Below are 14187 nucleotides of genomic sequence, written 5' to 3'. Positions count from 1 at the left end.
GGATACTGTTTATACACGGTGCATGGACAGTGGCCGTAATATTTGACTTTTTAACCTTTTTAGCACATCAGTGGATCCATGCACTGTTCACAGGATCTACAAACCTCACTCTTCAGCAACTTTTTCATTAAATATAGGTTCTCACGGTACTATTCACACATTTAAAAATTATTTTGCTAGTGTTTTTCAATTTTCTGTTTTAAACTGTATCCAAACGGACCCTTAATCAAAGGTTGACACATGTTCAATTCACAATTGCATGAAATGTGCATTTGAAATCAAAAAAATTAAATAAAAGAAAAAAGAAAAAAAAAGTCCTAACTATCTTAAAAGGTTGATGCATTTGACTAGTTACTTGAAAACAAGTTAGCAAATGAGTTCACTCTGAAACCGCAACAGATTATTAATCATCAGCAATAATTTATTTAAAGCGCTGATTATTACACATAGCGGAGTGTGTGCCACACTGCCACATGGCCCACATCAACTGAAATTGTGTTTTGAACACACGAGTTTTAAGGCTATGTGTATATGGATGTGTGCAACAGGCCGTGTGCAACCTACATTAACCATTTATTTATACAGGGGGATACAGTCAGGTGGCAATAGCATCATGTATCAGCATAAAAATCTTGTATGACAGTCCTAACTATCAATGGTATTCTCACTACATGGAAACCATCTTCCCAAATCAGATTGCCAAATGAGTATCTTCCTTGAATTCTTAGCTTGGAATGGAAAGTCACCTTGAACTTCAGCTTCCTTATTGTGGAATTAAAGAATAAAATTGATGGCTGGACACTAACAACAGTGCCTGCTGGGGCTTGAACAAAAGCAGTGTAAACAGAGTTAACTGGACCAACATTTGTGACCGTTCTTGTCACGGTTAACTTCTCCTTCAGCTCAGGAATGGAAATAGATGGCAGATTAAGATTTTCAAGGAAGTTGGCTGATGTGTAGCATTGGGTGCTAGTCCCAGTAACCGAACTGATGGCAGAATTATTGTAGCCCATTGCACAAAGAAAACGGGTATAATCTGAGACCCCCATGTCATATATAAGACCAGGATCTATGGCTTTGTTAGGATCAACATGACCACCTCCATAGTCGAATGGATCAGCCTGCTTATGGGGAGATCCTTCGGCCCCAATACATTCACCAAATTCATCGTCCAAAGAAGCTATACAAGAGACATAGAATCAGTTGTGCACATAAATTTTATGGGAAAATAAAATGACTGTAAACTTCTCTTGTCAACCTGTAGTGACAAGTGCAGACTTGATTGCAGCAGGGCTCCATGTTGGATGGATAGCTTTAAGAAGAGTCACAATCCCAGATATATGTGGACAAGCCATGGAAGTTCCTGAGTCAAATTTGAAGTTGAGTGGAGGAGGTTTTGTAATGACTGAATAGGGGAGAGAAGCAGGGGACCAGGAGGCCAAGATATTAACCCCAGGAGCAGCAATATCAGGCTGCAACAACATTCAAATACATCATCTTTGACTCTGAGAATCAAAGATCTAATCATTTTTTGAAATATTTCTAGTACCTTTAATACAGATGGAGATAAGGAACTGGGTCCTCGAGCCGAGAAGGATGCCACTTCTGAGGAAATCTGTTGTCCCACAGCTGTTTTTGTTAGGCTAAACTTGACTACAGGATTGCTGTTGAATAAGCATTTTATTAGGATATTTTAATTCAATAGTTGTCAAAAAAGTTATGCTTGCGATTTCTCTTTAGAATGACAAAAGGTACAGTAATAAGCAATTGGACTCTGTTATACAGAATTATCTGCTTCCAGGGCTTGGAAGCAGAAATGAACAAAAGGGTCATTAACATGCCAAATGTAAATTTTGGAAACAAAGCAGATTATTTTGGCCATTTATTAGTACAAGCTCTTTATGCCTACAAATCGGACACTTTTGACACAGATAAGGAATTACAGACGTTTTCATCTGTTTATTCTAAACTCAAAACTGTTCCATGCATTCAAGAGATAATTATATCAACCTTTCCCATAGCCCTATTGGAGGGTGGAGTTCACAGTTCCCCAGAACAACAGTTCTCTGGTGGAAAAAATATAGGGAAATTTTGCCATTACGGTAAATAGCATTTGTTAGAATTGATGTTAAAATTAAGAAAGAGAGAAGAGGAGAAATAGTGAATGGAATAAAAATTAACGTGATTTGGCCTAATATCCTCCATCCACAGAAAAAAAGCTCTTAATGGCTATATCTTTATTATTTAAATCTATGTATGACAATGATTGAGGGGTACATAAAGTAGAGTAAACACGAGACTAGAGTAATCCTTGGGTTTCTTGCACTAAAAGTAGGATTAGGAATAGTTTGCTTCCACTAAAAGTAAGACCTAGTACAATGAACCTGGATTATGGTAATCGAATAAGGCTTTGACGAGGATTGGGCCTTGATATCTTTAATACCCCTGCTTAAACATAAGGTGAAAGCTTAAAGAAACCTTGAGTTTGGAATGTAAGACTTGAGGAATAGATTACTAGGTTGGATTGAATTGGATGTGCAAAGGACCATGCTTGATGTGGAATGGAATGAGTAAAACAGATCTCAATCACAGCAAAGGGCAGTGATCGGTGATGGAAGGTGGCTGAAGATGGTTGAAATGGTCAGTTGATGGCTACACTGGTGGCTGGAATGATGCATTGTTTGTAACCAAATGATGACAGCATCAACAACCTGTATGATGACATCTGCTGTGGACAGCATCATCAGCAATTGGCTTAAGAAGCATGTCTAACCTTAATAGGCGCAAGAGCAAGACGTTTTTGGAATTGATACTGGTGGAGTTGCATAGATCTATCACTGATCTTTTATGACTCAAAAAAGTACCTGAAAGGCTTGAATGGTGGTGAAAACTGAAAACACCTATAGGGGGTAGCACTACTGGTAGGGAGGCCAAAGAAGACATAAGAGACTCTAAAACCATATTAGGATTAATGTTGGAGAGTGAAAATGAGAATAGATAGAAATAACCAGTAGAAGGAAATTAACATAGTTCGAGATCATGGCCTACGTTCATAGCAGAGAACCATTAGTGGCTATATCTATTCCATGGAAATATATTTGTTACAATAAACCCATTGAAGGCTAAATATAGTATAGCAAACCCTAGACTAATGCTAGAGTTACTTACTTACACTATAAGTAATGTTATTACATATAGGATTAGGATTTTTAATTCCACATAGTGGATTTAGCATGAATAAGTTGCTCTGACAAAATTACCTGGTCGTCCCAATGTATGTGAGCAGAGTTGTCCCAATTACAAAGTCCACTTGGACACAAGCGATATCCCAGGATTCAGTAACCTCCTTTCTTGGAAACTGGGCGAAGATGAGACCAGCACCCTGAACATCCAGTACAGTATTTATAGCAATGGTAGCTGACCTCTGAAAACGAGATTGAAAACAAAGAACTACTTTTCCTCTTGCTAAAGTGGCATTTAGTGCTCCTGAATCACAGCTCCTGTTAAAAGTACGCACTATTAGAATAGGAATCCTCTAACATGGATAGAGGCTTCACTTAGAGTTCATGCCAACAAGATGCAAATAGCAAGGCATTGTACCTTGCATCATCTTCATCTGCACCACTAGCTGCTATGTCTTCTCCAAATACAATAGGGTGAAATTCGTTCATATCTTTCATTGTATAGAAAGCCTGACCCTATTTAAAAAATAAATTTTACTTCTAGTTCTAGGTTTTAGCAACAAAGAGTTAAGCATCAATAAGACAACTAGAATGTTCATTATGAGTCTGAAATTTGAAAAAGACTTTTTATGCATGGTTTAACAAAAAGCAGTTCCAGGGTCATATTCAGATTCTTCATATGACACCATAATCAATATTACTCAAACCTACTTAACAAAAATTTCTAGTTGGATTACCCCAAATATTTGCATATTGTAAAAAACAGGCGTTGAAACTGAGGATTATCGGTTACATAAACCTTGAAAAAGAAATTAAATAAACAGAAAAGAATATTTCAATGACTGTGAACGTAGAAGTGTCAAATGTGAAAATGATCTGAGACTCACTTATTATTCTCATACTTTCATACAAAAGCTTCAAGTACATATTGTAGATGTAAGGGTACTTTTGGAGTTTTTCCCCAGGTAGGCTGGCTTTTAAAAGAACAACATGAATTGTAATCCAAATCTCAAAAATAGTGAATTCTTTACATTTCTTTAGGGACACAGGCATATTACCGAACCACATATTTCTTTTACATATGGACTGTTTGTTAGGTGAATTAGTTATAGTTATATTTTTGCAGTTATATTTCATCACAAGTTTGTTTTCATCCTGTCCCAATATAAGCAAAACATAGTATTTCATGGCAGAAGAGAATTTAAGAAGTACCACAAGAGTTTGATTGTTTCCCATGGTGATCACAGTGGGGAAAGCTCTATCTATGGTGCTTGCAGCTACAGTTATAACCCATGGAGCTGTATTTATGACAGTCTGAGAATAAGGACCCGAATTCCCAGCAGAGCATACTACAGAAATTCCTTTGGTTACAGCATGGAAGGAACCAATCGACAAAACTTCATCAACATAAGTAGAAAGCGGAGGTGGTGCGCCAATAGATACTGAAAGCACATCTACACCATCAAGTATTGCATGATCAAATGCAGCAAGAAGATCGGCTGAGCTGCAGCCACCAGTAGACCAGCAAACTTTGTAGACGGCTAACCAAGCTGATGGAGCACCCCCTCTTGCTAATCCTTGAGCTAATCCCATAAAATTCACATTTTCTATTGGAGCACCAGCTGCAGTAGATGATGTGTGAGTACCATGACCAGAAGCATCTCTAGGAGATAAGTATTCACCCACATCACTTGTATTTAGCTTTCCGAATTCAGCTTCATATCCTTTGATATACCAACGTGCACCAATAATTTTCCTGCCCAAAGTATCATAACAGTAAGTAGTTAAGGCTAAAATCAAATTTAACTTAACCCAAGCTCCTTTGAAAACGGTGAAAGAAGAAAAATAGGATTAGTACTTCTAAATAGAAGGACAGATTCTTCAACTCAAACATGGATTGCCACGGTACTAACTAACATGAATTCTGGAATTCAAAGCACGCAATTTGATTGGATGCTAACAAAATTGTGGTACATTTTAATAATTTCAACAACTAACTTAGACCAAGTCATTGCTCCAAATTACATTGTCATTCACCTTGATTGCTAGAATGATCTTACAATTATCTTACCAAATTTGAGTTTTCTTCTCAAAAGTAGTGATAGAAAAATATATTGATTCTGTTAATATGACAATGATTTAATCAGGAAGAATACTCTAAGAAGACAAAAGGACTAAAATATCAAGCGAATGAACCTGTTACAGTGGGATTGATTGAACTTCTCTCCTGTTTGGCATATGCCTTTCCAATGAGATGGAACCTCCCCCATTCCCTCATCTTTGAAGCTTTCAGACTCGGGCCAGATTCCTGTTCAACAAAATAAGCACAAATAAAGCCTGATCCTGTATTGTCTACAAGAATATGCAGCATTTCCACACTAACCTGTGTCAAAGACACCAATAATAATCCCATTTCCCGAATGACTCATTGAAAGAATTCCATTTGCAATTTGACGCTTTACTTGGAGAAAATCCCAACTTCTAGTTGTCTGCAGACTAAGAACTCGGTTTGGTACAACACTAACAACTCCTGGGAAATCTGAATTGTATCATGAAAAGGGACAATATCAACTACAAGCACTTGTTTGCAAAGCTCAAGTCTAATAAGAAAACAGAGTTCACAGTTCACCAACATTGTAACACCTGCAATAAGCTTGGCTTGTGACTCAGTTAAAACTGCAGCAAACCCCGAAAAGCCATGTTTGTAGCTGTACAAAATCGACTCCTTGGCAGCTTCATGGCTGTCAAATTGATATCACAAGCTCTTACTTCATTGTTGTTATCATAATTAGGTCCCAGTCACATACCTTTAGAAGCAACAAAAGTGGAAAATGCATTTGATGCACATAAAACTGTAGGAAACAATCAACACAACAGCCAAATACACAAACTTTACATCTGCACACACAGATTTGTTTGCTACTTAGCACTATGTGACATAACCTATGCCATTGCTACGACCACCGCTGATGCCACTGCATCAGCATGTTTTTAAAATCCAAATACAACCTCTACCTACCAGCATGACCAACTATATCACCAAAGATACCATGATACCTACTAATACATTGATAAATTACCACTAATCCCAAAAACTGAAATTATTAGGAAAGTGCGAACTTAATCATTTAACCATTATTTTATTGGTTTGTGTGTATTTCCGACATATTCCAACAAGTATACTTCATTGATTACAACACTCAAATCTTCTTTCTTTCACATAAGAAACTCTTCTTCTTTCTTTTTGCCAAAACATAAGGACGTATTGAAACAAAAATGACAGAAGCTTCTTTTTGTTGATAATTTGATAGTTACAATGAGAGTGGAGGAATTTGAATCCTAAACTTCTTCATTAGAAACATCAGGAAGTGCTAGTTGAGCTTAAAAGGGTTAAGAGAGGTTTTACGGCATGCATAAAAATGCATGCTGACAAAGAGAATATGATACATTTAACAGCAGTAAATAATTAAAGATGCAAGTAGCCAGAGCACAGAAATTAAATTATAGCCGTTTTAAATTTTACTGAAACACATAAAAATTTAAAAAATTTGAATGAATGAATGCTGACTAAAAGAAATTAGAACTGAAACCTTCCAAGTATATTTGATAGAATCTCATGGTGGGAGTCTTGAACAAGTTCAGGTTCATCATGCTGTCTCTCTCCCATATACACAATGTGAACCTGCCAAGAGCATAGAAAAATACAAACCCACCACCAAACAAATTGATCAAAGAAACCTAAATCAAAAAAAAAAAAAAAACCACCACATATAATTAAGAAAACTCCAACTCACATTGGATGAAGCAAGTGCTACAAGGAGCAAAGACTGTAGTTGCATAACAAGAACAAAGAAAATGATACTATGAATCCAAAGAGAAGCCATGACTTGAGAGACCTGAACTCAAAATTTTAACTCACTGCCTCTTATATATTAGCTATAAATGGGGCCCATAGGGATTTAGTTGCTCCACTACTGGTACAGTACAAGGCACTTGCATTAAGGCTGTGTTTCTCACGCACAAACTTATCAACACGCATGTTTTAAACTGAAACCGTGACTCGCAATTTCAGTTTAAAAACGCGTACAAGTATGTGTGTCACTTGCATTAAACACCAAGATTGTTGTGCATTAAACACCAAGATTGTTGTGCCATTAATGTGTGTACTACACCACATAATTAGCTTATGGAGGTTCTGTTACCGTTTGGTGAAAGCTAAAAGCTAGTGGACCTTTGACATTGACTCATTGAGTGAGTGAGAGAAAGAGAGAAAGACTTGTCTGTTCGGATGTCTTATCGTGGGGACTGGGGACGCAGATCCTAGGGGGTTGACTGTAATTTCACAAAAAAAATGAGACAATACTAAGTGGTGAGGTGAGGTCAATTCCCTCTGGTCGGAAATGTCGGATTCATATTTCGTATTTGCGTTCATTATGTGTGGCTACTCGTATTCCATATCCGGTGCATTTGAACAGTACTTTTCTTTTTAAGAAATTGTTTCAACTTTCAACGTGTTTCGCTCGTAATGCGAAGATATTATCAAACGTTTTAAAAGAATTTACCAATTGAATTAACCATAATTCACCATTTGAACAGTATCATTCTTACAATCTGATTACCATCATCATCATATAAGCTATTCAAAATCTACTCTTAAATATTCACAAGAGACTCTACTACTATTTTTTTGATAACCAAGAGACTCTACTACTAATAAACTAATTAAAACCCCATTATGATATACAATTTTATTAACCCAATGGGGTTGGCCAAGCGGTTCGGCGCTTGGTCTCAGAGTGCTTGTACTTGGCTCGACTAGGTGTGCTCCCTAGTTCGAGTCTTGCTACCTGAACTTTGAAAAGAATCCCTGGGCCAGTGCTTTACCCCTTCGTGGGCCGACCCGGCACGAACAGTGATTAGTCTCTGGTTGAAAGCTTTGAGGATACACTGTGGGAAACCAAAAAAAAAATATATATACAATTTTATTTGTCAGTGTGAGTTTCAATCCTCACTCTTTTATTGTATTTATCGAATTATTGAAAAAAAAAAAAAAAAAAAAAAAAAAACCTTTTACCTGGAACCCACCATTTGAACAGTTCCATTCCTACAATCTGATCACCATCATCTCATATAGGCTATTCAAAATCTTTTCTTAAATAATCACAACTTCACAAGAGACTCTATTACTAATGAGCTAATTGAAACCCCACTATGATATATAATTTTATTTGTCCGTATGACTTTCAATCCTCACTCTTTTATTATATTTATCGAATTATCGTTAAAAAAAAAAAAAAAAACCCTTTATAGAAAATAATACAACAATAAACTTCAAAAATGGTTTACTTCATACAAGTTAAGCAGTTCCTACTTCCTACTTCTTCATTCCCTTGAGTGAAACTCATTTTTTGTGGATGAGGCTGAAATTAATGATGTTTCATATTTGTTTTGATTGATAAAGTATCCGAGATTAAGGATTAATTTTAAGCTCGTTGCTACCGACTAAGGCATTCCAGTGATGATGGAATAAGCACGTCATGATTATACTTACACCTTATTGCTTGCCACGTCAATTTATAAAGAAAAGAAAAGAAAAAAGTGTACATCACTGTTACGCACAAGGCAATTATTTAAAAGTTAAAACCCTACCCTTGCCCATGCAAAACTTTCAATACTTTCTTGCAAGCCTGTGAGTTAATTACAAATTAATAGGTAGCATTAGTATTTAGCGCCTCACTGTTTAAGAATATTCCATTCTTGACATCGTTAAGATTTTTATATATAGAGCGAGGTCTCATCCTTTCTTCCTCTAATTCTCATATTATCCCTAACAACAGCTGCAGCAGAAAACATTTCAGGCCCATGAGTAAATTTCATGTTGATATATAAGAGGGGAATTGAAAAAGCTACTGATTTGTAACTTGTAAGTCAAAGCATTATTTCCAATGGGAATCTATAACTGGTAGTATAATTTAGTTATTTAGTTCAGAATGTCATTGGTGGTGAATATTGTAAAAGCATTTGTGTACTTGGCATGCTTTAATCTGACCCCTTTTTCAAAGCGACCATCAACTCAAACTTTCAAGTTTCCACTTTCAACCAATGTCATCCTCGAAAAACCCTCGAAAAGAAATCTCTCCCCCCTCTCCCCTTTTTATAAAGATAAGTTAATATATTTTCAACTTATAATTATGAGTTATGACGTTCTTATGATTGTTTTTGATCATTAGATTAAGACATCAATTAATTTTATGGTATAAACGAGGTACATTTCAATATTTTATTTAACAACAATAGATTTTACTAATTAAGCTAATTAAACTGACAAATTCCCTTATTTTGAATAGCTAATAATTATTTTTTTGAGAAGAAGAATCACTAATAATTAGTCTTTAGTCCTTAAGTAGAAATACATGTTTTTAAACCTAACACAATATTATAAGACGTGTATCTTAATAAAAATTAGACTAATATACATTTCTTTACTCGAAAGTATACTTTTGATCTTAAAATTTGAGGTTATTTTTATTTTAACTATTTATGTTTCAAATTTTCATTTAAACCCTTCGTGTTTGTTTTCATTTTCATAGCTTTGTCGACCATTTTAGTTAGTAATCTGATCGCAAAAAATATATATTAGTCTAAAAATGAAGCTCAATTATAAAGTATACCCCTAAGTGTGTCAATATTAATTTTATCTCTAAATTTTTGACATTTTTCAGTTTATCAATTTACTTCCATCAATTGGTAAGTGATCCCCAAAACAGCATAGTTTTAATTTTAATTTTAATTTTTTCACTTTTAAAATACTAAAAAAACAAACAAATAAACAAAACAAAACAAACAAATAAACAAAACAAAACAAGTATTTAAACAATTTTATAAATCAACTAAATTATTTATTAATAATCACTTTCTTTTCTTTCTATCTTTCTTCTGTTTTTCTTAGTATACGTTTGGCTCAAAATTAAAAAGCCAATTTATTTTACCATTCAGCTTATTTTTACTATTATTCATGGGTCTTACTGCACTTTTTAGTTCTATTCATGGGACCCACTGTACTATTTCAATTAACTTTTACCTTTATTTACAGTATTTTCAGCAAAATAAGCTGATCCCAAACAAACCCTTATACTCTCTTATGGCAGTCAACTTCTCCTACACTCTCGTTCAATTGTGTTGGTGGTAGCTGAGAAAAGACATTGCGGTCACCCAAAGGAAATAATGTTAAGCTTAGAAGGAAGTTATAAGTGCACCATGAACCTATATTCAGCCAAAAAAAGTGCACCATGAACCTAATTAATGAACACTATGACCACTGTTTCGATAAAGCAAATGAAACATATCCCCTTATGATTAAACAAACCCATTGGTGCATCGCTAGGCAAAATCTACAGTGAGTCTAGATATCATCATAGATTTATGTATGATTCTATCCCCCTATCCTACATTGCCAATTCCAATTGCTATCAAATCAAAAGAAGAAAAAGGAGAAAAAGTAAGATGCATTATGCGTTTATGACCTTCCATTAAGCAATATAAAGATGACGTAAAATGCAAGATTTAGATGTAAATAATGCAAGGTGCCTTTCGCTAAGCTTATATACAAAAAAGGGACATATATACTTTCGGCATTAATGATTGAACTGGAGAAAAAATCTTGTTGGCATATGTATATTGCTTTTGAATTATATTCGAAACAAAGGTAATATATAGATATTAAGGAGAAAATGGGCAAAAGCCCCTTTCAAAAAAAAAAATCCAGTATTTTGCTCATTTTTTCAAACTAATTAGAGAAATACTCATCTTTTGAAACTCGATTTTCTCAAAATAGAGTTATAAAAAAATAAAATCTGAAGCCCTATAGTGGCGTTTTAAGGAGCTTATAGTAACGTTTTTAGGACCTATAGTGGCGTTTTGTAATTTGATCTCCATGAAATCGAGTTACATGCAATTTTTTTTCTTTTTTTTGCCTGTAACTCGAATTCAAGAAGCTCGAGTTTCAAAACGCCACTATATGTTCTTAAAACGTCACTATAGGCTCTTTAAAAATGCCACTATAGGACTTAACTCGATTTTGAGAAAATCGAGTTTCAAAAGAGGGACATTTCCTTAATTAGTTTGGAAAATGGAGCAAAATGCTGGATTGTTTTTTTAAAAATGGCAAAGGCCAATTTTTTCCTAGATATTAATCATTATTACTGTGTTACTTAACCCACAATAGGTCTTTTGTGCAGTTGAGACTAGAGAAGTTATATTATATAGTATAATGCAATACAATTGACCATTTCTTTTTAACACTGTTAAGACTTTGGGGAGTTGTACCAGTGCAATCCAACACAATTGACCATTTCTACAGTAAGGCAATTTTTTATTGTATGATTTGGATGCTCTCTCTCTCTCTCTCTCTCTCTCTCTCTCTCTCTCTCTCTCTCTATATATATATATATATATATATAAAAGATAGAGGAGAACATTACTATCATATATACGTAATACAATTTAGTAAACAAATTTCCAGTTTCAGCTCTTGAGGGACAAAGAAACGCAGTCAAGAGGAAATAAATCAAACTTAACCTTTAGACAACTCCATTAGCTAGATCACTGTCATAATTAGTTTAAGTACACCTTAGCTGTGCAAATGATTTTTTTGGACTTTCAAATTTTATGGTCCGTTTGGATTGAGAGGGAGAGAGTGAGAGTATAATAGAGTAAAGTAGAGTAGAATTGGTCCAAAATTAGCCTATTTTTAGCCAATTCTACTCTACGATCCCCTCCACTCCCCCTCCCTCTCCTCTCAAACCAAACAGACCCTTAAGTCCTTTGAAAATCATTTTAGGATTAAAGTGATAACCTAGGTAACATAGAACAAGCTAAGGTTAATAACATCTTTTGTTGTGTCATATATCTGTGATTTGAATCTCACCTCTAATTTCCCCCTATTTATCTCTAAAAGAATTAAAAATTAAAAACTCATTTAAGTGACCCATAAATAACATTTGCATTACTAAATAGTAAATACAAAGGGCTAATTCAGTAATGCTATGTTGACGACCTGATCTTTTCTGTTTTAAGAAAATACATATTTTAAGCCCTATAATTCAAATGTTTAACAAATTAAACCATGTAATTTCGAAGGCAACAGATTAAACCTTAAAGTTTTTTTTTTTATTTAAAGAAACAAATTAAACCCCAATTCATTGTATTTGAGGTTTAAAATAGGTTGAGGGCTTGATTTGTTTTTTTTTTTTTTTAAATAAAACTTAATTATTTGATTTGTAACTTTTGAAATTAATGAGTTTAACGTGTTACTTTTAAACTCTAGGATCTAATTTGTTACCCCGAAACTAGGGTTTAAAATGATTTTTTTTTTTAATACCATACCACAGTTGACATTACTTTGGTAAAGGTTTCACAATTTGCTCATTATGGCATTTCACAATTTAGTACACAAAGTTTAAATAGTTAGACTTTGACTCAGTTGACCACTAGAGAAGATGGAGATGCTAGTGAGAATTGAAGTGGAATGTGAACACCAAGTTGCTGCACTAGAAGAATACAGCAATTATTTATTTGGTTGACGTTGTCACCATTAGAAATACTAATGCTCATGTGATCATGTCTATCTTGGCAACCATCATGTCTATCAGTTGGTATTTGGGGTATACTTTAACCAAAAAGAAAAGATCATGTCTATAAAACCCCAATCATAGACATGATGGTTGCCAAGAGTTACTTCTAAACTCTTGAAATTAAACCCCAATTCAGGATTTTTTTTTTTTTTTTTTACTATCATATTTAATGTTGTGTTTGTTTGTATTGATTGTTGATTGAGTTTTCTCTGTTATTATTTATTGTGATTTTGGAATGATTTTTTTTCCCAATTGAGAATTTTAGTTTTTTAATGAATATTAGGATTTTGGTTGAATTTTGATTCATCGTTGTGTTTTCATATTGATTTTAAGTTTTCCCAGTGAGAGTTTTGGAGTTTTTGAAATATTAGTAATGGAATGGTTGAGATAATGAATTGGGATATAATAAATGATGTGTTCCTGATGAAATTAAGTTGAGGGAAATGGTTACTTTCTGTTGAAATCTATAAGGTTGTGTATCTTTTTTTCTTTTTTTAAGAGATAATTATAACATGCTGCTAACCCCACAGCTTGAATCATTTTTCCCTAGACCCTCAAGCACTTTGTGCATGGAGAGGTGTCAATTCAGTTACAAGGCCTTTGGCATTGTGTATCGATTCTATCGAACAAAATGATTTATCGATGTGCATGCGTGTGTATGTTGGTTTTTATGAATATTGGAATTTTGATATATCTTTATTTGCTTGTATGTCGCTTATCTAGCTCCATTATTTGCTTCTTCTTTTTTTTCTTTTCTTTTTTTACAACGATAGTTAGAGGTAGGAGATTTGAATACTAAATATCTCTATAAAAAAACACAAAGAGATATCAATTCAACTACAAGGCTCTTGGTACCTAATTATTTATTGTTAATTTTTTCTAGTTTTTAAAAAATTAAATTTGCTTGTAAAAACTCATGTGACAAAGAAAATTGATTAATAACTTTTTACCGTTGTGGTGGTGGGGCTGTGGTGTTTGGGTTTGATTTTGTTTGGTTTTGATGGGTTTTTTATGTGGGTTTTGTGGTTTTGATGGGTCTTTGGTGTGGGTTTTGTTGGCTTTGGGTTTGTTGGGATTCTGACGAGTGGTACCATGGCAAATTCTGATGGTGGTGTTGTGGTGGTGGTGCTATGGTGGTTGGGTTTGAGTTTGTTCAATTTTTTTATGGAGTTTTTGATGTGGGTTTGTAATGAGATTTTTGAAGTGGATTTTGTTGGGTTTTCTGTTGTAGTACTGTGGTGTTATTATATATGGTTGTGCCATGGATTTATTGTATGTGGTGGTGTTGTGGTGGAATATTGCCATTGTGGTCTATGCTAAGAGAAGAGAAAAAATATTTTTATTGAGGCTAATGTGTAAGCATAAAAAACATG

General features: G+C 34.4%; 1 protein-coding gene across 1 annotated transcript; it reads right to left on the bottom strand.

Moving 5' to 3' along the window:
- Positions 1-398: 398 nt before the first annotated feature.
- Positions 399-7259, bottom strand: LOC126705369 (subtilisin-like protease SBT3.9). The gene is made up of 11 exons (XM_050404338.1): positions 6977-7259; positions 6773-6864; positions 5826-5923; positions 5566-5721; positions 5379-5490; positions 4395-4938; positions 3601-3698; positions 3261-3500; positions 1550-1664; positions 1259-1472; positions 399-1180 (listed from the first exon to the last, which is right to left on the bottom strand). The coding sequence occupies exons 1-11, from the start codon at positions 7064-7066 to the stop codon at positions 612-614; spliced, it is 2328 nt and encodes a 775-aa protein (XP_050260295.1). The 5' UTR covers positions 7067-7259; the 3' UTR covers positions 399-611.
- Positions 7260-14187: the final 6928 nt, after the last annotated feature.

Source organism: Quercus robur, chromosome 11 (genome assembly GCF_932294415.1).
Source record: "Quercus robur chromosome 11, dhQueRobu3.1, whole genome shotgun sequence".
Taxonomy (NCBI): domain Eukaryota; kingdom Viridiplantae; phylum Streptophyta; class Magnoliopsida; order Fagales; family Fagaceae; genus Quercus; species Quercus robur.
The sequence above is the reverse complement of the archived record's forward strand: the minus strand, read 5'-3'. Positions and strand labels throughout refer to the sequence as shown.